The sequence below is a fragment of the Amblyomma maculatum genome, chromosome 4 (genome assembly GCF_055883805.1).
Source record: "Amblyomma maculatum isolate TAMU_Amacu chromosome 4, ASM5588380v1, whole genome shotgun sequence".
In the NCBI taxonomy this organism is placed as follows: Eukaryota; Metazoa; Arthropoda; class Arachnida; order Ixodida; family Ixodidae; genus Amblyomma; species Amblyomma maculatum.
Window position 1 is genome coordinate 201116347 of NC_139347.1, and position 27869 is coordinate 201144215.

The following is a 27869-nucleotide window of genomic DNA, read 5'->3' on the forward strand; positions in this document are numbered from 1 at the left end:
GCATATCCTGGTACATTCATTTGGTACAAAAGTTTGGGGCAAAAAGTGTTGAGGTAAATGTACCCGAAGGTAAACTACTGAAAACAAAACCGAAACTGGAGTAGAAAAATATAAGTATACTGTTTTATGCTAATTTTTAAATAAATTCCACGTGTTGATTTCAGTGAAAAACAACCCGTACTGTGCTTCTTTTTTTTGAAATAAAAATCAGTTCTTAAACTAGCAGAACAAAAAAAAAAATATCACTTCATAGATTTCATTCATTATTTTGAATAAATTTTTTTCGAGCTGTGAATGCAAATATGGCGCAGGTTATTTATACAGTCCGGTGTATCAACATGCTTAAATTATGGGCGAGGAATCTTCTTTTATTACACTGCGAAATACAACGTGCGGAACTGAAACTTTGATTAGTTTAGCCGATATCACAGCCCTTGTTGGCCACTATGAGCACCACGTTTCTTTTGTTGTTTTTGCAAGTTTTCCGCCAGCTACATTTGCTATTGTGGGGAGTGTTGTGGTCGCACTCGGCTCATTGATGTGTTTAAACGCTTTTGAGCACCATCTGATTGAAGCGTGGTTGGAAGTTTAACATACGTGTGATGCGGCCGTGATGAAGACGGAGTTTGGCTGACACTCCTTCGCACTTACGCTGCGAACTAGGATCTTCGCTCAGCGGAGGACCGTGTCTGGCAAGATGTAAGCCTAGCTTTTCAAAGTTCAAAATGCACTTGCGCATTAAGCTGCAGCGATACTTTTCATTTGATTACTGCCGCCGCATCGCCTGGCCACTGCGTGACCACTGCTTATATCGTCACAGTGAATTCGCTGCCCATGTGCGCTTGCGTAGCCTGTTGTGCGTCATGTGAGATGCCGCTTGGTGCTGCCGCGGTCCATTGCGTATGCATAATTCATTCAGCTGTTCGTATCGCATGAAACTCTGCCCTCACGGTCAACTCGCCGGGAACTGCGAAACATTATCCAGGAATTTGAGCTTATCTGCACCTTAGCACCCCGGTCACTTGCGGCTCTTTGTTCACTGATGTCGTTCGTCCTTTTCGTCTTTACACTTAGTGCGCGCGAAAAGGGAGATGAATTAAAATCTGGTAGTAGTCAAGCCTGGCTTAAGTTTGTGGGGAGCAGGTTTCATGAAAGCTTTCGCTGATTTCGCTGTGCTTTGCTTTGTAGGCAGAGGTGAGCCATGGCGTTCGCTATGTGAGTGGCCGATGCTATGGCTGACGGGGGCCGAGACTTTCCTCCGCCGAACCTCCCACCGAAGGCGTTCTCCGCGAATGTCGGAGGGCCGGGGACGTCGGCGATGTTTTCGCTAGCGGGTGAGTCCGCTGTTCACTGTGCAAGTAATGTGGCAGCTGTGGCAACATGTGTGCTCACATGTCAACAACCACTTGGGTACGACCGCTGGCATTGTCGGTGCCGCATTGTACCCATCAGGTACTCTTACCTATGTTCCCGTATCTCGGCTCGCACACAAACATATTTGCGTGCCTTAAACCTTAATCGCATTTTGTAAACAGTTACGAAATAAACGTGTACATTGCACTTGTAATTTCGACTTCTAAAAAGTGTAAACGAAAGTAAAATACAAGCAGGAAAACACAGTTGGAAGTAGGCATTGATTGTCCGTATATCTGCACTCTGAAGTGCTGGTAAAATAGGCCAGCTCAATACCTCAGTACGTAGAAATAAACAAGCAGCGAGGAGAGTTTATTGCCTTTTGAACCAAAGGGGATTGGGATAACCAACCATGAACAGAGGTAGAGCATGAACTTCCTGCTTTGAAAATGCACAAACCTGTATTTGTGTGCTTGCTGGCTGGTGTCCTGAGAGATGTTAACTTTCCTGCTGTTTGATGGTGAGCGTTTGGTAGCTTTGCATCCTTTTTCCTGGTTTGGCTGCTGACTCCTTTTGTGACTATCTCTGGCTGATGCTGGAAGCCATTGGTTGAGTGCATACATTACTTATTATTTATGTTGCAGGTGGTGTGACAGTGTGCATGCAATGTCAAAAGCTTCATATGTGTGCTGCATATTATGCTGGCTTGTTTTATAGTGAGTGCTATCTTTGCAAATGCTTTTAGTGTGCAGTGAATGTGAACAAGTGTGCATGTACAAGTATGCATATGTGGTTTATTTCTTGGGATATTTAATGAAGGTGGGCTTCCATCACAAATACATGGCTATTGCCGTGTGCAATAGTGCTGTCAGCACATTTTACTTTATATTTGCTCTATTGGGACGGTTATATGTGCTTCATAGCTTAAAGTTTCCATGGCAATGTTTTGTGAGCCCATTTCCTTCGGCTACAGGGAATATGAATAGGGAACACCTGGACCCCTGGTGATGTGGGCCAGTCACATGCCTTTGGCTGGTTTGGACATTTGAGGCATGCCATCTTGCAAGTGCAATGCAACACGACAAAAACTTCAAGAATAGTAGCAAGTCTGTTAGTTAAAGGCCCCGGTCTCTAGAAAATCCTGTGTCTGCATTATCAGCGTTTTGAGCGAAGAATCGTGAGCATTCTTCTGGCAGATTGTAATTTGCATGTTGTAAGAAAGGGCACTGAGTAGTTAGCAAGACGTGTGGTGTCATGAAACCACATGACACAGTCGAGCTGCCAGGAGCTGCTGACTCAGATAGCTCCTTGGGGCAGAAGTCAAACCTGAGACTTTTGGATCTCTGGTTAGTCATACTGTTCTAGGCCATGCTGGCACGTTTGTGTGGCTTAGTTAAAGCGGAGCTTTGTATCAGTTCGGTGGCCTTCACGTAATGTGATAGCTTAGGACTGTATGCTGATGATTGTGTATTAGATAGTAGAGGCACAGATTGAGGGATTGCTGATTAAGCAAGTAGCTAAATGCATGTGCACAAACGAGGATCTAAAGGGAGCCACAGATGGAAGCCATTAACGCTTTCACGTCATACCCTTCAAGGCAGAGCTTACATGTACTCCAAGTTCCTTTAAAACTGGTACGTATACAAAACATATATGCATAGCTGCCACACAGCACTTGTAAGCCTGATGAGGCATACCTCCAATATTTATGAGAGCCGCAAGTACCAAATGGGCCTGCTTTGCCCATGCTCCCTTTGGTATTTCTTCTACTTGTACTGAAATTTCATCACTATTTCCTGTGGTATTGGTCTTGTCTGGATGGCTGGTATTAGTGGCAGTAGGAGCAATTAAGCTGCTAAGGCTTACCTTTGCTTCGTATTCTGTGGGTACAGACACTCCTGATTTATCAATTGGCCCCCACAGTGAGTAGCCATGTGGGCTCAGAGTGGGAAAAAAAAAGATAGTAGCCCTTTGACTGTTTTTGCCGTACGGGTACTGCGAGAAACCCATAGCGTTTAAAAAAAATTTGTCACTGGTGGTTAATCTTTTTCGGAATATTTGACAGTCAAAGGGTTAAAGAAAATAACTGGCATGAGTGACATATGCAAACAATCATAATAAGAGGTTCAAGTTCAGATATTGCAGACTTTGGTTTACAAGTTGGATTACTGTGACTGCATTCAGCTATTTCATTTCACGATTTCCCCTCAGTGGTGGCTTAGTGGTTATGGTGCTTAACTACCTAATCCGAGGATGCGGCATCAGATCTCGGCCACAGTGCTCACTTTTTGATGGTGACAAAAACCAAGGCACTCGTGTACTGTTGTACTGTGTGGTATCAGTGCACGTTAAAGAACACCAGGGGATCGAAATTTCCGGAGCCTCCCAGTACAATGTCCCTCAAAGCCTGAGTCACTTTGGGATGTTAAAACTTTACTAAGCAAACTAAACCTATTTAATGACTGCAAATTATCCTGGTCATAGCAGCCATTGTTATTTTGAGTTCACAACGTTAACTGTTCACATTGTCTGAAACAAATTGTCATGACCGGAATAGGTAATTGAGTACAATTCCTTGTATAGTTTGTTCTTCAAAAAGGTATTAATTTGTTCCAGTATGTCTGGATGCATGCACATATATGCCTAAATTTTAAATTTCCAAGAATGAAATTTAAAATTCACCTCCTTACTTGCTGTGATAGTAGCAACAAAATGAGCTTCAAACCTGTAAAGGACACTTTAAGGTGGCACCGACGGTGACCTCTTTCTGCCTTTCACTAACTCTTAAAAAACCGGACAAAAATTAGTGACACATTTAGTAAAGGTGAGACTGATGAAGATATAGACTCGCTTCTACTATTCACTCACTCTGTTTCTAAATTGCTGTTAGAAAGGGCATTGCATTGTTTGTTTCATTATCTGAAAGATATTGCGGACCCTGCTTCAGAGACTGAGCCCTGTTTAACAGCCATAAGAGCAGTATGAGAGAATAGCAAAACTGATGTTGCTTTAGAAGGTATGCCAGCAAGAGAACAACGAATTGAACATGCAAAAGAAAAAAATAAATGCCTTCTGCTAGCATTGGGCCTGTGAATTATAGGTTGAAGTAAGCAAGGATTTAACTGACAGGACTTTGCTGAGGACACGGCATACCTGTGCCTTACAGAACTTTCACCAGAAGGGCCAATCGCTCGAGGGTCAACAACCGCCTTCAGTAGATGATGGAAACAAGCTTTTGGGATAAAGCATGTGCCAGGTGTAATTGACGATGAAGCGGGGCAAATGTGCAACCTTTGCTTGAGCCTGTAGGAACTGAAACTGCAGGTGATAAACAGAGTTGTACTAAATTCTGTAAACCATGGTTGAAAAAATGGGTTTGGTTTGGTTTATGGGGTATAACGACCCAAAGCGACTCAGGCTGTGAGAGACGGCGTAGTGGAGGTCGGAAATTTCCACAACCTGGGGTTCTTTAACGGGCTCTGACATCGTACAGCACACGAACACCACTCCGTTTCGCCTCCATCGGAACGCAGCCGCGGTGGCCGGGATTCGATCCCGCATCCTTGGGCACAGCAGTTGAGCGCCCTAATCACTGCACCACCGCGGCGAGGTGGAAAATAAACAAACAGACAAACTGGACCTGGGAAAGTTTTTGCTCAGTCTTCATACTTTCCTAACGTAAGCTGGACATTTGTATTTTGGCCTCTTGATTCTTCTGCAAATGTTGCATAGATATTTGTTGCATGTCTTCAAAATTTGCAGCCAAAATAGGCTGAGCTCAGTAATCAGGTTCATGCTGTTCGCCAGATTACTTGTGCCCAGGTTTGATGGCATAACAATGTCATAGTTAATATGCACAGGTAAAGAATGCCGCATTGATAACCAGCACTTGTTTGTGGCCACATTAGACAAATAACCTCCAAAGATCAACGCTGACATTGTATACCAACACTGTTGTTTGCACAAATTGTCATGAGTTTGCTGCACAGAAAATCACATTGATGCCAGATAAAATAGGTGAGCAAATGAGGTAAGAGAACATATTTCAATTTATTTTTTTAGGGAACGGAGTGCCACGCACGGCGCTTTCACAGGACCCAAAACTGTAAATAGTCTGGAATGTTGAGGAAAGTAAACAGCAGGCCTTCACTAGCATGACAACGTTTGTGTTCGTCTCATTGCATCAAGTACATGAAGCCCTGACAATATTGCTCCAGACTGCAGCTGCTAATAGTGTGGTGGTTGTATGTGAACGTAAGAGTGTGTAGAGGTCATATGAGGGCGTTGGCATTTTTTCATGTGTGTCATTGCAAAGGTCGTGCTACACTGGCTTTTGTTTTTGCTGTTGCTTTTTGATTCCAACATGTTTATTGTTTTCACAGAAGAGCCATTTTTTATGTAACTTTGCACTAGTCTGCTGGGAACGCTGACTTATGCTTTCTCTGTGCCACTGATTCTATTATAGTTCCTAACTTCACTAGATGCTTATTATAGGGGGAAAAACGACATTTGATTTACCCTTGTTTGAGTTGTTGCCTAGAGTCAATGCTTATGAGTGTGAGGGACTTTTTCACAGACATGAGTTTGGTTGTTCTGAATTGCAGAACACTTTACGGAATGGGAAGAGTGATATTTAGGTGCATCTGCAGTAACATTGAGCAACGAAGAGCATTTTATGCGAGTGCCATTCATCAGTGCTCATTGACCTTTAAGAGGTGAATTGTAGACTGCTTGGAAGCCTATTTTGTGCCCCTGAGTGGCTGTCATTTTCACGTCGCCTATACCCTGTCTCTGAACTGATCATCAATTGTTTGAGTAATGAGATTGTGGCACTAGAGTTCCTACCAAGCAAAAGCCCTCCGGAATGTGTTGGGTCTGCTGACGGAACGTTTGTGTACACCTGGCAAGGGCCGAATTACACTCCAATCACATCACAAAAACTTTCACAAACCTGACACTCTGCCTCTATTCTACTCCTATTGGTCGACAGGTCTGCCAGTCAGAATTGATTAATAGGAGCACGGCTAGCTGATCGGTCTGGGGGGGATGTACAGTTCTATAAGTCCATGCTGTTCCCTAAATAAACGCCAATTTGTGTCGTGGAGATGCTCAAGCGTGTCATTAGAGAGTTGTAGCTGAGCGGGATTTCGCGTCCGCTTCGCTCGGCGAGCTACCGGGAGCGCTACTGCGCATGCGCGGAATGCTCAGATGGGAGTGCGCTAGCGGAACATCTCCTCGTTCCTGCTCCCGCTAGCGAGCCAAGCGGAGCCCGGAGCAGCGCGGCGAGCGGGCCTCGCAAAGCATTCTGGTCTCTTGTCAACCTCACTCTAAGGTTACAGCCCCATTGCTATCGAATAATGTAGTGAAACCACAAAATATGACTTTATTTAGCAGCTCTACTACAAAAAAAAAAAAATGCGGTTTTGATTCTTAACCTTTTTACTATAACTCCACATCTGATCGATAAGTGGCTTGACTGATACCTTATGCTCAAGTAGGCGAGCAAATGCTGGGCTAAAACTGTTTATGCGCTATGCTCCACTGGGGTTCCGCTTGGAACTTTGAGCGGAGCAGAACGCAAATCCCCTCAGCTTTTCATAATTGTAGACAATTTTCTGCTCATTTAGGGATTTGGAAACTTGTAAATTCAATATTATCGCAACTAGAGAATGATCACTTATCCCTGGCAAGAAATTGGTGTTTGAAACAAGGTTAGGCACATTTGTTAGCAAGAGGCCTAGTACATCTTCCAAAGTACAGTCATGCCTCATTAATGCGGGCCCTTAAGTTTCCGCACACAACTGTCCATAAAGTGAGTCACCCGCAGTAACGAACTGTATCAAAGGAAAATTCAGAAATAACAGCATGGTGAATAAGGTTTGCTTATGTGCTTAGCCATATATTATAAATAAAAAGTTTGGCAATATTTAGGGAGTTCCAAGTGCATTAGCTCTACTTCCATGATCTTAAAGCATGTAGGGCAGTTTGAAGCACATGGCAGTGCGGGAGGAATGGTGTGACATCTTCTCTCCTGTTACGAGTCTGCACATCCCAAGAACCACCAGCCGCTCATTTGACAGCTGCTGATTGTGGCATTTAGCTTAGCATAAGAGAGCTTCATTCGGAGCCATTCATGCAGTGCCAGGAATTGAAAGGCGCATCGGCATTCAGAGGCATTTTCTTTTGCCCTCGTCTTACTACCCGTCACTTAACTTTTGTCCTGCACTCAAAATGCAAGAAAGGGAACATCTGGTTGGGGTAGGCTAGCTCTGATCCGATTGCTATCTCTATTAACTGAACAAAAATTGCCCATGGAACCCGCTGCTGTTGCACAATGGTTACAGCGCTCGACTTCTGTGCCCAAGGACGCGGAATCGAAGCCCAGCCGAGGTGGCCACTTTTTGATGGAGGCGAAACGCAAGGTGCCCATGTGCTGTGCGATATCAGTGCGCATTAAAAAACCCCAGGTGGTCGAAATTCTGGAGACCTCCACGGCAGTGTTTCTCATAGCCTGTGTCGCCTGTGTCGCTTTGGGACGTTAAACCCATAAACCAAACCAAAGCAAAAATCATCCATGGGCTTCAGTGGGCTCTCTGCATTTTCACCTCATCCACTGTATGAGCAGCAAGTTTCCATTTTGAATGATATTGAAACACATTGAAAAGTTTAATACTCAATTTCGGTCACCCATAATAATGAGGGCTGTATTAACAAAGCATGTGCATATATATATATATATATACACACACACCGGTTGTCCCAGCTAACTTTAACCAAGGGTTAGAAAATAATATATTTAAGGTAGGCCAGTGAAACCAGTTGCATACAACTGCCAGCCTCTTTGCGCACTACAGGCAATTTTTTGTTTCACAATTACCTAATTGGCTAATTAAGTTAATTTTTCTAATTTATTAAATATTGACTTTAGACCAAAAATGGGAAAATGAAATTTGGAGAGTGCCTTCAGAAACCCCCATTCCAGTCATTGCGATAACGAAAGCATCACGCATATCTTTTTTTCTGGGCTCAGAAGAAAGCCCGCGAAATACATATAAAACCACGTTACTAGCTCATTTGCACGACATGATTGTGGTGCTCTCAGTCGTGGTTTGAGTGAACAAAATCAGCTGCGGCCGTGTCTTCTCGGCCCCGTAAAAGCAGCAGGCCGATATGCCTGCGATGGCTTCTTCGCCCGCGTCAGACAGCCAGCCCATGTGACGGTGCAAGTAGCAGCGAGCACGGCGAGCTTATATCAATTTCTCTCCCAGCAGCGAACGTCACGGCAAGCGAATGAGCGATAAGGTATCAGCCACTGAATCTGCACGTACAGACTTGGGTAAAGGCGCAAGGTGACATCATGTATGTGACTTGACTTAGATTCGCGCTCGCACCTTCCTTTGCTGGTACTTTGTCGCCATCCGCCTGTCGTGATGTAGGCCGCTGGGATGCGCAGGCCTTGCCAAGATCTCGGTGGCGACGGGCGAGCTCGAGCTCGCTCCAACCATCGCTAACATTTCGGCCTGCCGCTGCAACGGGACCATCGGCTCATGGCCGCAGCTGATTTCGTTCGCTCAAACCATGACTGAGAGCACCACAATCGTGGCGCTCAAATGCGCTAGTCACGTGGTATTATTTGTATTTCACGGGCTTTCTTTTGTGCCTGGAAAAAAAGATATACGTGAGACTCTTTATCGCATATAATGGAATATGGGTTTCTGAAGGTGCTCTACAACTTCCCAATTCACATTTTTGGTCTAAGGTGAATATTTAGTAAGATAGAAAAATTAACATAATTAGTTAATTAAGCAATTGCAAAACAAAAAATTGTCTGTAGTGCGCAAGGCAGCTGACAGTTGTATGCCATTGGCTTCACTGACCTACCCCACATATTTTATTTTCTAACCCTTGGTTCAAGTTAGCTGGGACACCCGGTATATATATATATCTGTGTGTGTGTGTGTGCGTGTGCATGCGTGTGTGTGTGTGTGTGTGTGTGTGTGTGTGTGTGTGTGTGTGTGTGTGTGTGTGTGTGTGTGTGTGTGTGTGTTGGCCGAGGAAGGAAAGCGTTGGGGATGGTACATTTATGTCTTTTTTTTAATGTTTACTTGGATAATCACAAAAAATGATTAATGTAATCTGATTAGCGGAAAGATAATTAAACACAAAGTAGAAGAAAAAACAACGTGCCGATGGTGGGAACCGAACCCACGACCTCCGAATATCACGTCCGATGCTCTTCCAACTGAGCTACATCGGCCGCTGTCCCACCTGCTACTTTCTTGGGTATTAATGTTCCCTGTATACAAACCTTGAGAGTCTTCACCAGCGCCACCCTCAACCGTAATGGCGGACATGGAACGTCCTGTGTTACCGCCAGCGTCACATAGAACGTGATCAAGAGGGAGGGCGAAAGCTGTGCTAGAACCCTCTTATGCTACCTATGGCTTCAAGACTGCTAGAGCTGAGACCCCGTAAGCTACAAGCAGGTTATGAAGGGGGAAATGAGGGTGCTCATTATAATACATGAAGGTGCGACAGGCAGCAAGGCGGTACAATAGTAACTGATGCGAAGTTTGCTGTTCAGGTGATATCCGGTGTCTGCAATGGCCTGAGAAGCGAAACTGTGAAAAACTGCTTCAGACAAGCAGGCTTTAAATATGGTGACATGATGTAAGAGGGCCCATATATGGATACTGTAGAAAGGTTGCTTGATGATGAAGCTTAGGCGAGCATGCAAGAGACTGCTGAGGTACCAGAATCTTATGAGGAATTCATATCTGCAGATGTGGATCTTGTGTACTCCTGAAAAGCTTACAGACTGCAATTCAGAGGATGACTACGAGGACATTTCAAAGAAAAAAGTGCCAGCATCCGAGTGTAACGAGCATGCAAGAGTGCTTCAAAGGTATTGTAAGCAACGGGAAGGCTTGCAAAGCAAAATGCTTTACATCCAGAATTTGGGAAGGAATACACTCTGCACTCACAAAAAGACATACTAGTATGAAGGACTTCATTAAGCTTTCCTGAACAATTTTTTGTTAATGTGTGTGAATGCATTCATATGCTGATGTGCAACACAGCAACTGATTAACACAGTGCTTTTAGAATTTTTTGTTATAAGAGACCTTGGTTACAAGAGACATCTTTTTCGGGTCCCTTGAGTGTCTCTTGTAACAAGGTTTTACTGTAATTCCATTTGTGGGAAATTCTTGGGAAGGGGTCCATGTGAATACACGGTTGTCGGGGTACATGGGTGCCACTTAATAAATAAGATCAATTCAAGACAAAGTTTGGTGATGAGGGTGCTGTGGTGCACATCAAAAGTTTTGTATATTTTTTGGGCTCTCAGGGGACCGTGAAAATATCCGAAAAAAACAAATGTGCACAAAACCTAATTTATTGCCTATTATTGACTCTGAGGCCTGAAAAAGTCATGAATGCTTTTCTGCATCACGCTCCGCTTTCGTGCTAACAGGTCCGCCTGAATTTCGGCAAGAGTCGTAGTGTCACCGTAATCTGGCGAAAGGGTTGCGACCGCTTGCTTGTGTGGCTGCGCTGCTGCAGATGAGTCATTGTAGTCGTCGCTCTCAGACTCCGCAAGCACTTGGCGAATAATTTCTGCATCTGTGAGCCCAGCACGCAGTTCCAACTCGTGGTCCACGTCTGTGAGCTCTGAAAACGATACGGTCTATGGTATTTCAACACCTGCGGTGCGAAGGTCGTCAATGAGCTGCTCACTGCCCGACAGCAACTCGACGACGCTCTCCTCGTCCAAAGCAGCCAACTCGTCATTCAGCACAAATCCCGCATGGCGGAAGTAATTGTGCAGTGTTGTGGGTGCCATCGACTTCCACGCATCGGCGAGCGTACTAACTGCTCCTTGCAATCGACAGAGTAGAGGCACACCACCACACGTGAAAGCAAGTGTGACCGATAGTTGACCTTGAGGTTTCGGATCACATCTTGGTCCATCGGCTGCAGGACATTTGTCGTGTTCGGTGGCAAAAACCAGACGCGCACAGCCTTCAAGTTTTGAATGTGCCCGTGTGCAGCGCAGTTGTCAACGAACAACAAAACTCGGCGGCCTTTGGTCAAACGTACGATCCAGTTTTCTCGCATAGCTTTCAAAAAGCTGCTTCGTTATCCACACCTTTTTGTTAGCCTCATACAAGACAGGCAGGGTCTTTACGCCTTAAGAAGCACCTTGTGGCTTTCGACTTGCCAATGACGAGCATCGGCAGTTTTTCTGTCCTCGACATGTTGCTGCCGACCAAAGCTGTAATCCGCTCCTTACTATGTTCTCACCATGGCAGAGGTCACCAGCAAAGGCAACAGTCTTCTCCAGCATAAGCTTAAAAAAAATTCCGGTCTCGTTGCAGTTGAACGTGTCGTTCGGCGATTACTCGTGTAAGAGTGACTGCAGCTTCTCAGAGTGGTAGTCCGCAACAACATTCAGATCAACAGCTGCACTTTCGCTGCACAGTTTTTTAAAACTGAGGTCAAAACGCTTCTTGAAATTTCGTAGCCAGCCGTCGCTGACCTTAAAATCTTCAGTGCTCATTTGAAGCGCCTTCGTCTCAGCGTTTTGTTTGAGGAGGCCACCGGAGGCAGGAACCTTGCTGGCCACTGGGGACTTGAGCCATACAATGAGGGCCGCCTCGAGCTTTGGGTAGGTGCCTTTGCCTACATTCTTCTGATGACACCCCGTCGACTTCTCCGCCGTCTCCAAAATCTTCTGCTTTTTCTTTATGTAGTCCAAAATAGTTTGTCCCGAAACCTGGAACTCTTTTGCGATGTCTGCCTGGGATCGGCCACCTTCCTCGAGCTTCACAATAGCCGCTTTCTTCATCATCGTCATGGTGAGGTACTTGCCTCGCTTCATCCATGCCTTCGAGGCAGACGACAACATCGATTGCTTCTTGTCACGCGCTCGGTAATCACCGGAGGTCATCACCGAGACATGACAAAAGGGGGGGTGGTCGTTCGATGCCCGGTGTAGCCGGTAAGCAAACGCGGAGAATGTGACGACGACGCGTTGACTTGAAACAACAATAAGAAGAGGTTTATAGGCTCAGAACGAGAAATACACACAACATTTAGAGGGTAGCAATTAACATTATAAAAGGCAACTACACGAGTGAAGAAACAACCTAATTAAATGCTTCCAATTACATATACAGAGCCATGCTTTTCCGGGATGGAAGTAACAATTCAAGTAACAATAAGGGAAAGAAAGTTCATAGCAGTTTCGAACATACAATTGACCGGGGAGTGCGGCGGCAGTCCAGTCCATTACTGAGACGACGCAGACGGACAACACTCGAAGGCAACGGTCCTCCCGGTGCAGCTTGCGGCCTGAGAATGCGGTGCCGGCGGCGGCGGTACCCCCCGGGAGCACGCGGCAGCTCGGGTTTCATTCTTCGGGAGCGGTCAGTCTCGGCGGCTCCTTTTTAAACCCTCTTCGACGATGCCTTGTGCGCAGGGTCGGGGTCCGAAACAAAACTGACACATAGAGCGCACAAAGTAGTTCACTCACAGAGGAAGGTGCACGTAGACACACCCAACGTCAGCACTGCGTGGCCGCCATCTTAGGTTTGAAAAACATAACGCACAACAAAAACATCAGTCACGTACGCCCCTAACTTCGGTTCTTTTGGGGGTCACATTGCCAGGGGAAAAAGAATATACGGGGGTGACTTTGAGTGGGGATCATACGACACAGCAGCACATACTCTTCTGCTCGAGCATGGAGAGAGTTGTAGCTAACACAGGGAAAGCTATACCGTTCCGAGGCAACGTGCACGTGCGCATTCTTGCGCGCCCGACCGATGGTCACATATACAGGTCCAGTGAACATATGGGGTTTACAGAACAACAATTCCGCGTGTGTATAAATGCAACATGGCCAAATTAATGGATGCCGCCTATTCTGTGACACTTCTCCAGTATGAACCACTGGATTACAACACCAACTCCGTTGAGTGCCTTCTCGCTGCCGCAGTGCATGCAAAAAACAATGAAAAGCTCCTTATAAAATCCGGAAACAGCTTCTTGAAGAACTGAAGCCGATTCAATTAAATGCGAGCCACAGTAGCGACGTATCTCACATCAGCACGACCACGGCCTACTCGCTATGCTCGGCAGCGCACATGAAACACACGGCAAACACACAGAGGAACAGGCAGTCGAAGTGATGAAGCTAAAAGAAGAAGGAAAAGGCACTCCGGCAGCGAGCAGCAGCGTTGTTTCAAAAGCGGAAAATCCTAGGCAAATAATATAGCCTTGATCTAGCATCAGTTTAGCAGCACCTAAGGAGTGGCACGCAAGGCCGGCACCGGTTTCGCTATCAAAGGAAAAAGTAAACAAACAAGATGGCCACGACACCACTCAAAATGTGTGGCAGTTGGCCCGGCTGACGCTTGGAATGTCCAAAAAATCGAATAGCCCTCCCTAGAGTGTCCGAAATTTCGAGCCGCATAATACATTGACTTTATAAGGTATGTTCTGGTCCAGAAAGAAGTCGAATAATCAAGCATGTCCGAAAAATTAGTCGTCAGCTGTACTCGATAAATGAAGTGCTGTCATTCATTTGCTAGCTGATGACCTGAGAGCTGAAGGATTAGAAAGACACTGACAATTTCATTTCCAGTGTAGATTGAAAGTGCTCTCATTGGTCTTAATGCACATGAAACTGAAGTCGTATTTGTTGCTTCTCTTTCAGTGCAACTAATGCCCTGAGGCAATAAATATCGACTTAAAAAAAAAAATAACTCATGGCACACTAAATTCTGTTCATACTTTGTCGTTCCAATATGTTTTGAAGAATCTCTTTTTTTCTACACTTCAATCTCACAGTTCTGCAAGTTGGGGCCCCGGTCTAAGGACGGTGACACACTTTGAAGATCTCACTAACCTGAAGCTGAAGAGTGAAAAGAGTTTTATTCGTAAATGGCAAGAAAATCAGTGCCCTTGCAGTGGCTGCTTAAGGGATGCAAGAGCTACACTTAGGAAACCAGTGTAATTTTAACGTAGTCCTTTGTCTTATTCTTTACCTGCTCTTTCCAGATCAGGCTAGGCTTTAGGCTTTACAAGTAATATTCACAATGCTATAACTATAGTGTTATCGAACCAAGGTAATGAAACTGCCACAAATATTGCAGAGTAACTTTCATTACCAAAAACATTGGAATTTTCCCAAGATGTTTTTTATTAATTTCAAGATGCTGCAGGCCTTGTTGCCCAAGCAGGAGTGGCATGCAAAAAAAAAGTCACACTCACAAATACTTTTTTCTTAATGGTGAAGCACAGCGCTGAAATTAGCAGTGCAAGAAGGCACATCCATTTTACATAAGTCTGAGACCCCATCCTTACACCAAATTCTGCCAAACCTGACAAGTTATGCCATCGTGATAAAAATTGTGCCAAAGCGCTCCGACTCCCCGCTTTTAAATTAGTTTCTTGCATCAGCTGCTCAGGGACACGCACCTTGGTTGTCGCCATTGTTTTCAAATACTGACGTCCATTAAAGCTTTCTTTTTTGTAATGAACATGACAGTCTTGCATCAACACGGACTTGTATGGTTAAGTCAGGTTCAGCACGCCTCTTTGACTTGGGGGGAAGGGGGGCTGCAGTATAAACCAAATATTGAGCAGCAGGCATATAGAATAAACAACACAGCACTGATGGCTGGGCAGTTTTTCTTTGGCCATATCTCCAGTGTATGACACGATTCCAAATTCTTTGCTGGCTTTGTTTGCGTCTCAACGCCTCGCAGGCGCTACAAGCATGTGCTGTAATAATGGTAGCATTCTACGAAAAGGAACATGTAACTTTCCAGAAACAAACAATATTGAAATCAAGTAAAAGAAGAAAGTGGTGGCCAGATTTTAAATACAGTAAAATCTCTGTAATTTGGACTTCAGGAAAAATGTTAAAAGTATCTGAAGATTTGAAGAATCAAATGGCCCTGAAACTCTGCTGAAATTTTTTTGCATGGCAGCAATTTTATTTAATGTACATCTGGAATATGGTTGTCTATGCATTTAAGATGAAACCTTAGCCTAATGGGTTTGCCAAGTGCACACATTGTCGGAAGTGTTGAAGAATGGCTCCAAAATCGCAAGTAGTGCCACCACGACCTTTTTTGCAGCTCGATGCAGTAGCAGCAGTATATTGTTACAAACGGCCCCATTGCATTTTGAGGATGCCTCACTGCCCAGAACATGACCCGTGCAGTAAAGCATCCTCAAACTGAAGTGGTTCAGTGTGCTCGAAGAGCAGAAGCAGCATGTGGATGCAAGAAACAAAATTGTGAGTTGGCATTAGAAGGGGATGACTCCATCCTGAAATAAAACTAAAAGGCCAGTAACGCACACTGCAATGTCTGAAACAGCGGAACTGGCCACCAAAGCTAAAAAAGATTCCCGGGTATAGCTTGAACGAGAGCCTCTGGTGGGTGACAAAACCAGCCGGGAGGAGAACCATGGGTTAGTGCCATCGTGTGCACAGTCCAGGCCACAGCTAACGCAAAGGTCTGATCAAGGCTGCCATAGCTTAGAAGGTGACTGAGTAGGATTAATTTCACCTGTGTGAGGGAAGAATAAGTATGCATAAAATGCATAAGGGAAATATCAGAGGGGTTTTAACTTGGCAAAAATGTAATAAAGGCTAAGCTTTGTGAAGGAAAGTGGAGAACCACACATTTGAGCTAATGTGCTCGCGGGTATCTGCAAACTATGTGCTACTCAAGTGCACATTATGTGCCATATTTGCACAATGTGTCTGTATCAGTAATGACATATTTAATTATGCAAAACTGTGTGGATTGTACACTAACTTTTGCAGCATCGTTTGCCAACCTAAGAGAGTTTGGAAGCTCAAAGTGTCAGGCTCCAAAGCACCAGAATGTTTCTAAGTCAATGTTTTAATGATGCAGGTTGTAAATTTTAACTCTAAAAATTACACCGAATCGCATTTTGCCAATAGCATCTTTTAGAAAGGGAACTAGAATTATAAGCCTAGAAAGAAGGCATTTCATGCCATTTTTCTATTTTTCGTTGAGCAAAATCGCTCAGCTGAGATACATATATTATGGTGAGGCAGCCCAAAAGTAAAGGGAAATAAAATGCCTCTGCCCGTACCACTAAATATAACGGGCTACAGAGTAAACTCTATAAAATTAAGTTGTTTTCTTTCTTTTTTTCGGCTTGTAATTTTAATTCTCCTCCCTTACAGTGGTGGAACTGCTGTGCCAATTGCACCAAAACGCCTGTGCGAAAAGACGCGAATAACTCTGTCGACAGCAAAACCGAACTGTCGCAAAACCAAAACTGACATCTGCTGGCAACACGTGCTCGCCATATTTTTTCAGGTCCTGGTTGGACAGTCACGTGACACAAAATTGACGTTTTTCTACGTCACTTCTGCATCTCCTGTCGGGTTTTTCTTTTTTTTTTTTATCATCTTCTTGGAGGAAGGGAGAGGAGGCTGCAAGATGTCAAGTCCAATGCGCGGGAAGGGTGAAGGGGGCAGCTGGCAGGCTGGCCATTGAAGGGTCGAAGCACGTTAAAATGCGTAAGGGCTTCGAGCTGCCCTGGGTGCTTGCTTAATTTGTGTGTGTGTGTGTGTGTGTGCAAAGAATGTGCGAGCAGGCTGGCCAATGGTGACGGCGCAGTTTCAAACGAGTGACGGTATGGAACTGCCATCGGCAAAGCACAGCTGGGGCAGTATGCACGCTTGCTTCCTTCTTCGTACAAGTGAGGTATGGGCTGCAATGACCTGAGTAGCAGCGGCGGGAGTGCTAAGGATTTGTCTGTTTCTGTGTGTGCGCACTGCAATCTGTTAGCCACTTTTGTATGTTCAACACCTTATGTGGGACATTTTGTACAATTTCACAGCTTAATTCCAAACGTCAGCGTTTACGCGCCATTTGGAAGATTATCTCAGTCTTGACAGTTTTTTTTCCTCCACTAGACTGCATGTGTGTGGGCGCCCGTGTGAAAATAACTCATGCGCAGGTCAGTTCAGTTCAGTTCAGTTTAGTCGTTCAGTCGTGTCCGACTCTTCGTGACCCTATGGACCATGTCACGCCACGCTTTCCGGTCTCTCACTATATTCCTAACATCACATGACTTCATCTGCAGTGCCTCGAGGATGCCATCTAACCAACGCGTTCGCTGCCTACCTCTTCTCCGGCGACCCTCAACCTTTCCCAACATCAAATCTTTCTCCAGCAACTCCTCTCTTCTCATCAGATGACCAAAGTAGCTGAGCTTTAACTTTAAAATTTGACCCTCCAATGAGCAGTCAGGGTTTATGGTCGACAATATCGACTGATTTGATCTTCTGGCAGTCCAAGGAACTCTCAAGAGTCTTCGCCAGCACCACAATTCAAACGCGTCAATTCTTCGGCGGTCAGCCTTTTTCACAGTCCAACTCTCGCATCCATACATCACAACTGGAAAGACCATAGCACGAGTTATACGGATCTTGGTTGGCAGACTAATGTCTCTGCTCTTTACTAGGCGGTCAAGGCTAACCATTGCTCTCTTTCCCAGAAGCAGGCGTCTCCTAATTTCATGGCTGCAGTCTCCTTCCGAGGTAATCTTGGAGCCCAAGAACAGAAAATCTGTCACAGCTTCCACTTCTTGTCCATTGATGCTCCAGGACTTGATAGGGCAAGACGCCATGATCTTTGTCTTTTTAATGTTCAGTTTAAGCCCAAACTTCTCACTCTCTTCTCGTACGCGGATCAGAAGTCTCTTGAGTTCCACTTCACTTTCTGCCATTAAAGTGGTATCATCCGCATATCTAAGGTTGTTGATACGTTTTCCAGCAATCTTCACTCCAGCTGAAGACTCGTCCAGACCGGCCTTCCTCATGATGCACTCTGCATATAGGTTGAATAGGCAGGGCGACAGTATGCAGCCTTGCCTCACTCCTTTCTCGATCGGAAACCAATCAGTAAGACCATGCCCAGTACTGACTGTGGCCTCTTGCCCTTCATAAAGGTTCCTGAGGAGACAGATGAGGTGAATTGGAACTCCAATCTCTTGGAGAGCTTGCCACAATCTGCTGTGATCTACGCAGTCAAACGCTTTCGCGTAATCAATAAAGCAGAAGTAGCTGGGTTTCTGGAACTCTCTTGCTTTTTCCATGATCCAGCGAAGGTTGGCAATTTGGTCTCTAGTTCCTCTGCCCTTGCGAAACCCAGCTTGCACGTCCGGAAGCTCCCGATCCACATACTGCTGCAGCCTACCTTGGAGGATTTTCAACATCACCTTGCTAGCATGCGAAATAAGCGCGATCGTGCGGTAGTTGGAACAATCTTTGGCACTGCCTTTCTTTGGAATGGGGATATAAACTGACCTCCTCCAATCCTGTGGCCACTGCAGGGTTGTCCAAATCTTCTGACATAATGTATGCAGAATGTTAACAGCGTCATGGTTGAGTTTTTGAAGCAACTCAGCTGGAATGCCATCAATTCCGCTAGCTTTGTTCTTAGCAAGGCTGGCTAAGGCCCATTCAACTTCACTCTTCAGGATGCCCGGCTCGAGATCAGTAATCACAACCGTCTTATGTTGGGTTTGCACATTCGGGTCCTTCTTGTACAGTTCTTCTGTGTATTCCTGCCACCTCTTCTTTATCTCTGAGGCTTCAGTGAGGTCCTTGCCTTGTTTGTCCTTTATCACGCCCAGCTTCGCACAGAAGCTTCCTTTGATATCTTTGATTGTCTTATACAGAGCTCCAGTGTTCCTTAATTGGCTGTTGTCCTCAACTGCGCAGGTACTCAATATATTTGCCGCCCCGCAAACGGTCAGTAAGTACCCTTGGACGTCTTCATTACAATGAGGAAAGCATACGCACAATCCCTGCGGTGCGCTGCGAAGAAGCAGACTCACGACTCCGAGTCCCTGCGTCGCTTTGATTAACCAGCCAACCTGCCAAACCACCAGAAGAAAAAGAATGAAAGCAAAGATTGTGAACGCATGAAATCGGCGCTCCCCGCAGCATTGCGCCGTTTGACTGAGCAGTGCCAGCAGTGCGCCTTTAGCGGGGGAAAAAACTGCTTTGTTTTTAGCAAAGCCCACTGTTTGCTTAATTTGGAGCTTTTTAAAGAAATTTAGACTGCATTTGAGCTTGAAGCTTGTTTTTGCATGGCTATTGTCATTATAAACACCTGAGCAAGTTCCAGAAATAAAACAAGCCTTCTTTATTTAAACACCTCAAGATTTTAAATTTCGCCGCTAAGCATTTTTTTTATCTGCTACAAAAGCTCAAATACTTGCTACAAAATGCTATTTTTCCTGCTACAAAACTTGAAATTTCTGCTTCAAACTGCAATTTCTTCTGCTAGAAAAGCTGCTACAAGAAGCCAGTTGCCAGTTCCTCCACTGCCTCCTGTAACATAAATTTGACTTCCTGCACTGCTAATTTCAGGGCTGTTTTAAGCATTCCTGAAAAAAAAAAGTAAAATGAAAACCTAAATAAAATGTTAAACTTTCCAGGAAAATTGTAAGTACAATTTCTCTGCAATATTGGAGCCAAGTTTCATTAGCAAACTTTGTGATTGTTCGATATTCAATATTTTATTGTGTAGCAGTCGTGTACTTCATTATAAGGGCTTCCGGGCACTCACCCTACCTGATATTTGCTGGAACTAAAACATTACAATAGAACAATGCAGTTTTCTACTCATGAAACCTTTCATGAAATTTTAGACCTACCCACCTGGATTTCACTGCCGCGATACACAGTGGCTAAGATGACCGGCTACTGGGGCACTCAGGTTAGAACCCAACCACCGGCGGCGGCTACCTTTCAGTGGAGGTGAAACAGAGAGGTGTCCGTGTACTGTGAGATGGTCAGTGCATGTTAAATATCACCAGGTGGTCGAAATTACTCCGTAGCCCTCCACTACGGCACTTCTTTCTTTCTACATTCTCTCCCACCTTCCTCCCTTCCCTTATGGCATGGTCAGGTGTCCATGTGAATCATTTATTACTATTTATTTACTTATTGTATCTTACAGGCCCCAATGGGCATTGTGTAAGGGGGTTACAATAAAAAAAAAAACTCAATAACTGGTGAAACAACAAGCAATGCATAATGTTATTGTAACACAAATTTAACAAATTGCAGAATATATGCATGGGTATATGAAGCAAAATGCATGAAATGCATACAGAATGTAAAAAAATTACAAAAGGCCAGGATTGTGCAATAATGTGGATGGGTTACCTAACGGTACAAGCCGAGCACGTGCTTACAGAATGCTACATGATTAATTAATAAAACAATTGATTCGGGGAGCTGATTCCAGAGTGATATAGCATGAGGGAGTGCAGATGAATTGAAGGCATTTGTGCGTCCAAAGATTTACGAGAAATTGACATGATTGTATAAGTGCCTAGATATGCGCAGTGAAGGTATACATACCTGTGCAACATGGGAGATGTTTTTTTTCTATTTCAGATACGCTTAATCCGCCTTTTTCACAAGGCCACTCTGCTCATGCGCGCCTCTCCCCTGGTTGAAAACGAACCGCCAACCCGAGCTGCACATGCGCAGTTCCTGGCCTCTGCGATCGGAGCTGCCGTAACCGATCTTGGAGGCCATGTGTAGTTAATATTCGTGACAGGCGTATGCGATAGATGGCAGTAGCTGTCAAGAACACACACCGTCATTTCGCTGGCTGCTGCATTTCCCAGGGACATTTTCAACCACTCCCAGGGGGCACCCCATTTTCTGAAAAAGGTGGATTGGCAACTGTGATTGTTGAAGATAAACCTGGCAGCTCTGTTTTGCATTGATTCCCACTTTGTTTGCAGTATACAGTACTATTATTACTATTATTCACCTGGATTTACCATTTGTATAGAGGGCTAAGTACAAGTCAATAGTATTTGTATCTCATTTGTACATTACGGCAGTAGCAGTTTGATCATGGTGCAGTGTAATTTTTGTTATTTCAACCCCCTTTTTATGTTCTTATTTCAGGGGCACCTCCTTTGCCGCCACGTAGGAGCGTCTTTTTGGGGAAATGCAATGGTGCTGCTGACCTGTCGAGTGTACCTCCGGCACCATCATCCACATCCACTTGGACCAGCTCAGATTACCTCAAGCTCATGCACCACCAGGACGGCGGGGGAGATGCCAAAACGAGCATAAAGTCGATAGAAGCCCTCTTCCTCGAAGGTGCCACGTCTAGAAGTACCACACTGAGGCACCATTCACTCACAACAGCACTTGCATCCACTCAGTTTGCCTGTCAGCCATTTTTGTTCGGAGCTGCTGGTCAGCGTACAAGTCACCTTGGCCTTGCCACTGAGATGAGCCACAGCAACTCGGCCCCCAACTTTAACAACCTGTCTTCCAGCTGCAATCCTTCACCCATCCACGCAGCGAGCCACGCCTCAGCTACGTTCTCTCGGACAGAGATTGAAAGAAGCATGTTCAGCATGCTTCGAAAGAAACAAGACAACAACCTCATCGACTTGAGTGGGGATGCTGAACTGGCAAGAAAGCGCGAAAGCCTCAGGAAATCTGGCAATTCGTTGGACGACTTGCTCGACCTGTTTGATCCCCTGCGAGAAAATGAGTTGGAAGACTTTCTACGTCCTGAGGATCCTGGGACCAAAAAACCTGTGGAGGAGAAGGCAGACATGGTGGAATCACCACCCCAGATACCGCCCAAGCAAGGAGGGCAGATGCCAAAGCCACCACCACCAACTATGCCAGATAGCAGAAAACCCACGGTCGCTGAAAAGCATGCCTCGGCACAGGTTTCCCAGCCTCAGGGTGATGGGCCAAGTATGAGCCTGGGCACATTGAAGGTGGTCCGTCTCGACATTTCACAAGGAGAGGAGATCGAGACATTTTGGGCTAAGGCCAAACAGCTGAGGTCAGAATTCACATTTGATGACCACCACACCAATGCCGGCCTTGTGGTCAGTCCCACTTTGGAAAACAAATGGGGCAAGAACCTTAGCATAAAACTAGAGGTTACAACAAGTTTTTCAGAGAGGCCATTCTGCTTCACGTGTGATGTGGGCACCAGCGTAGAGCATGTTATCAGCAATACGATATGCTCTTTGAAAGATGACTTAGCTGATATAGTGCTGGAAAGTTTTGTGCTCAAAGTTAAGGGGCTCGCAGAATACCTTACCCCTGACTCCACACTCAAAGAGTATGAGTATGTTCACCAGTGTTGCAAGTTCACGAAACCGGTTTGTCTTACTCTGATGGACGTTCGAGACCTCAAAAAACCGTGGGCCCGAACCTTAAAGGACGACAGTGAGTTCTTTGAAGTTAAGGTTTCCAGCCTCCTCCCCCACCCTTCTGGCCAAGTCTCGTACGATTCAGTCTCTATCGTGCTAGAAACATTCCTCAAAGAAGCTAAGAAAGTTCAGCTGTCTGCATCAGCTGGTTGCCTGCAGCCGAATGGAGCCATACAGGCAGTGAAGGCCATCTGCTCTACACTGTCAAGGATTGAGGTCGTGGAAGTTGTGCATGCTGTGGAAGGCTTGAAGCACATATGTAGTCAGATGCCAGAAATGAACGGGTTTCACGACAGCTACGTGGAGGCAGATGAAACTACTTGCTCCACACCTAGAAATTGTGATCGTGTGGCAGAAGTTGTCTTTTACTCTCTTTTGCAGCTGCAGTCTGCCCTGCGCACCCTTGTCAAAATCTATTGTCGCAGCTTTCGTGTGGACTTCACTTTGGCGCCTGTGAACGAACCTCAACCACGAAATGAAGTGCGGCCTGTAACAACTTTCCATGACACTTTTCTTGTGAATGTAGGCAGCGTTCATCAGCTGAAGCCACATTGGGTTTCCGACTATGAACAGTTCATCATATCTTGTGAGCTCCGCTACGGATCGCATATTTTGTGCCAAGGAGAAACGCGCAGTGTGAAAGCAAGTCGTAACTTCTTTGAACTCATCGTTTTCGATGAATGGATTGAGCTGAGTATATTTATGAGAAACCTTCCACGTGAGGCTGCTATATACTTTGCCCTTTTCGGTGTCAAGCCGTCTGCCGAGAACAGGCCACCAGAGACGCCAGCATCCGAGCGTGTACTCTTAGCATGGACTGGACAGGCACTGTTTAATAGCCAGCGTGAGCTACTTCAGGGAAGTATTTTTCTTGGGTTCTGGTCGCCAGAAGTGGATGAGAACAGTGGTCCGCCGCAGAGCAATGATGCGTTTTCGTGTCCAGTCCTCCGTCTACAGTTTCCAGAGTTTGACTGCTGCGTAGTGTTTCCTGAGGTACCGAGGGACAGCATCACTACTTGCAAGGCGACCACTTACCCTCTGGACAGTGTGGTGATCCAGGAACTCACCGACGTGCTCGAGAAAGACCCGCTCACTGTACCAAGCCTCGAAGAAAAGAAGTTTTTCTGGGACCACCGTCACTACATCCTCGAAGTCCCACACCTCCTACCAAAAGTGCTGCTGTCTGCCCATAGCTGGAGTTGGCCATTCCTACCGGACCTTTACTTCCTTCTGACTGAGTGGCGTCCTGCTTCTCCCATCAATGCACTGACACTGTTGCTGCCACTGTTTCCTGACTATGAAGTGCGCAAGACAGCCGTCAAGTGGATCAAGAACATTGGCAGTGACGAGCTCTGCGATCACTTGCCGCAGCTGATCCAGGCGCTTCGTTCTGAGACATGGGAAGATGCACCCATCACGTGGTTCCTCTTGGAGCGTTCTTTGACCAGCGTCCGTGTGGCGCACCAGATGTTTTGGTTGCTCCGACAAAACATGGACAATCCACTCACGCTGAAGCGGGTGAAGCTTGTGATTAACACATTGCTAGTCATTGTTGGCAGGTCTTTCAAAGAAATAATAGGGAAGCAAGAAGAGCACCTGAATGAGCTATGTATCATTGCAGAAGGCATAAAAGATACCCGCGAATCTCTGCGCTTAGACAAGCTGTTGCAAGAGCTGGCTCAAATACACAGCATGATAGAAGATAACCCATCTTGTCTTCCATTGAACCCTGCAATGGAAGTATGTGGTGTGGATGTCAAGTCTTGCTCCTACTTTACTTCAAATACATTGCCACTCAAAATTGTCTACAAGAGCGCAGAGCAAGGAGCGAAGCCCATTGATGTAATCTACAAGGTAGGGGATGACCTGCGGCAGGACATGTTAACGCTCCAGATGATACGGATCATGGACAAGTTCTGGCTGAAAGAGGGCTTGGACCTGAAGATCATAACCTTTAACTGTGTTGCCACTGGCAACAGAAAAGGCATGGTTGAAATGGTGACTGACGCCGAGACCCTTCGAAGGATCCAAACCGAGCATGGATTGACGGGTTCATTCAAGGACAGGCCTATTGCCGAGTGGCTGCAGAGACATAACACTTCCGAACTGGAGTACCAGCAAGCGGTGGAAAACTTCACCTTCTCTTGTGCTGGCTACTGCGTTGCCACCTACATCCTTGGCATTTGTGACCGGCACAATGACAACATCATGCTGAAGGCATCCGGCCACATGTTTCACATTGATTTTGGGAAGTTCCTGGGCGACTCTCAAATGTTTGGCAACTTCAGGCGAGACAGGGCACCATTCGTGCTCACCTCTGACATGGTATACGTCATCAACGGTGGTGAAAAGCCCACTAAGAAATTCCAGCACTTCATCGACTTGTGCTGTGAAGCCTTCAATATTGTTCGCCGCAACAGCAACATTTTCATCACTCTGTTTGAGTTGATGGTTAATTCCGGGGTGCCAGGAGTGACAGCGGACGCTGTCAACTTTGTTCAGAAGTCCTTGTTGTTGGGAAGCTCGGAGGGCGAAGCAACCGCACACTTCACCAGGCTCATCGAGGAAAGCCTGCGCTCTCGGTTCACTCAGCTCAACTTTTTTATCCACAACATAGCCCAACTTCGGTTCACTGGGGACCACAACGACGGGCTGCTGCTTTCTTTTGTCCCCCGAACCTTCACCAAGGACACAGACGGGAAAATTGTCTCCCTCAAAGTGGTCTGCTGCCGAAAGTGCTACGAGCCTGAGAAGCACTACACATACGTTGTTCGAGTTGGCCGGGAATGTCAAGCAGAGCCCATGCACGTTGTTCGAACTTACCCTGAATTCCTGGAGTTGTACCAAAAGCTGGTCCGTGTGTTTCCTTTGGCCAAGTTTTATCCCCTGCCAAAGGGCTCACTCGTGGGTCGCAGCAACACACGAGAGGTGGCGCAGCGAAGAATGCAGGAGCTGGATGTGTTCCTTTCATCCCTAACCAAGATGGCCGAAGAGGTGTCCCACTGCAGCTTGATATATACCTTTTTCCACCCGCTACTTCGAGACCAAGAGGGCATGGCCGAAGACGAAAACGAGATGGACCACATGCGCCAGATCAGTCAGCGGGTTAACCTGTCACGAGGCATTGTCGGCCGAATAAAGCTTTCCATTGTGTACAAGGCTGGAAGCCTCTCCATCATGGTGATGCATGCGGAGAACCTGGCCTGTGAACGCAAGTCGCTGCCAGACTGCTATATCAAGACCTACCTTCACCCGGACCCTGACAAGGTGACCAAAAGGAAGACCAAGGTGGTGTTCAAAAATAGTCACCCCACATTTATGGAGTTGCTTGGGTACAACTACCCAATTGCATTGGTGGCACAACGGGTCCTGGAGGTGTCAGCTTGGGACCATGACAGAGTCCAGGAGAATGAGTTCCTGGGAGCTGCCATCATAGACCTGTCACGCATGGACCTTACAAGGGAGAGCACGCACTGGTACCACTTGAATGCTGTCAGGTACAAGTGGCATTGATCATTGTGCCTGGTGTCTTCCTTCTGTGCAAATGTGGGATCACAGGACTGAGAAGAGCTTTGTATTTAGATAAGTGTTGACGTGCCGTTTACAAAATATTGAGGCCTAGAGAATTATGTATTGCTTCATTGAGTCATGTTCAGCTTGAAGACAACCAGAAATGTGGAGAGAGCTGTGTACAGTACAGGTAGCAAAACTTAATATAATTGTTAATATGCAGCGACATTTTTTATTCATTCGCAGTCATTTTCTGTCTCACTATTGTCTGCAATGTGTCTTTCCTAGACAGATGCCACTGAGGTTCCCTTTTTACACTTTACAAATCATTGCTGATACAACATCGCATAGGATTACTTGCTGATTTTCTTTCACTTGTTTGTTCTTGTGTCTTGTGGGTTTCACGAGATATACTGTGGCTGGCTTCAAGGAGTATGATATTGTACAAAAGTCTATTTTTCTACAAAAGCCATCAGGTGACTTCCGACTTTGCTCATTGAGTCGTCTCTACACCTCCTGTCAATACAACGCTCTTCTGATAATGAAAATGATCTTCTGCCTTTTTTAATCTTTGCTACTCACTTCTTCTGCCTCCCCCCCCCCCCCCCCCTTTTTTTAACATTGACTCACTCGCATTATAGTTCATAAATGTTTACTTGTGCTTTGGCAACTGAGGCAACTTTCTTGTACAACTAATGTTTCATTCCTCCTTCCCTTGTAGTATTAAAGCTGAATCCCAAATAAGCTATATACTATTGCAGTTTAATGCTGCTTATTTTCGTTTTATTGCAACTGTGTATAAAAAATTGTGCCGACATTACTGTTCGGTATGTAGTCATCCATGTATGTTGTGTGGCACGTTTCTTTGTGTTCCGCACTGATGGCATATTCACGGTTGGTTGCACTAGCATGCCGAGAAGTTCTCACCAAAGCTGTGCTTTTAAGTCAAGTGCTTTACTCTTGCACACTAAGCTTAGTACTCTGCTCTGCATTTTGCTGAGACTGCTATGAATAGAGCCTTTCTGGTATCAGTGGCAGTGCATCTTTTATCTCTGTGTATGGTGGAGCGACTTCTTAAAAATGGATATGTTTAACCACTGCTCTCTCAGTGAGTCTGCTGTGCTCGACTGTTCTGTGCACATGTAAGAAAATTTGGTCTTGTCCCAACGCAGTTAAGTGATAAGTAGCATTAGCACTATGCAGTGTGTGAATTCCTTAGATTAACTGGGAGTCTGCATCGGAAACTTTGCTTCCACCGTCAGATTATATTGCATGCAAGGTCACCAATTTCACCGAGTTTACCAAGTTTCCATGGAACTTCATTTCTTTTTCTATTATAGTTTCTTCGCTGCATTATGGTGTTCACCAAACTTCCTGTGTTGAATTATCACTTCCTGTTGTACTAAAAATTTACTGTGCTCTAATATGAAACATTTTAGCTGTAATCATGTACTAAGTATAAGTGCCTTCATCTGCCCTGCAGAGCCATTAAAAGTCGGGAACTCATGTTACTCAGCATTGTTTCTGCACTCGAATCTGTGTTCCTATACTTCTTATAGTAAACTGTGTCAATAAATTTTTTTCTGGTACAAGCACCACTTGTGTAGCCTGTTGTTACTTTGCATTTATAGCATTGTCGTCCCTGTAGTTCGATCATTGGCATATCAAATTCATGTGCAGCTACTCAGCTGAAGCCAAAACAGAGCTTAACATTTGATATAATGGCA

The 27869-nt window shown here is 45.4% G+C and overlaps 1 protein-coding gene and 1 non-coding gene across 3 annotated transcripts; one reads left to right on the forward strand and one right to left on the reverse strand.

Annotated features, from left to right (window-relative positions):
• The first annotated feature begins 450 nt into the window (after positions 1-450).
• Positions 451-27737, forward strand: LOC146193987 (phosphatidylinositol 4-phosphate 3-kinase C2 domain-containing subunit alpha-like). Of its 2 annotated transcripts, XM_084602914.1 has the most exons (3): positions 452-699; positions 1189-1334; positions 21353-27737. In XM_084602914.1, exons 2-3 carry the CDS (start codon positions 1232-1234, stop codon positions 26143-26145), a joined length of 4896 nt encoding a protein of 1631 aa, XP_084459040.1. In that variant the 5' UTR covers positions 452-699; positions 1189-1231; the 3' UTR covers positions 26146-27737. The 2 variants fall into 2 exon arrangements, with proteins under 2 accessions (XP_084459042.1, XP_084459040.1); XM_084602916.1 differs by lacking the exon at positions 1189-1334 and having other exon boundaries at positions 451-699.
• On the reverse strand, positions 9538-9610 carry TRNAS-UGA (transfer RNA serine (anticodon UGA)). The gene has a single exon. It is a non-coding gene; the product is annotated as a tRNA-Ser (tRNA).
• Positions 27738-27869: the final 132 nt, after the last annotated feature.

Coding starts and splice junctions, on each gene's coding strand:
- LOC146193987 (XM_084602914.1), top strand. CDS start 1,232: ATGGCTGACGGGGGCCGAGACTTTCCTCCGCCGAACCTCCCACCGAAG. Junction 1,335..21,352: donor GGCGATGTTTTCGCTAGCGG/GTGAGTCCGCTG, acceptor TTCTTATTTCAG/GGGCACCTCCTTTGCCGCCA.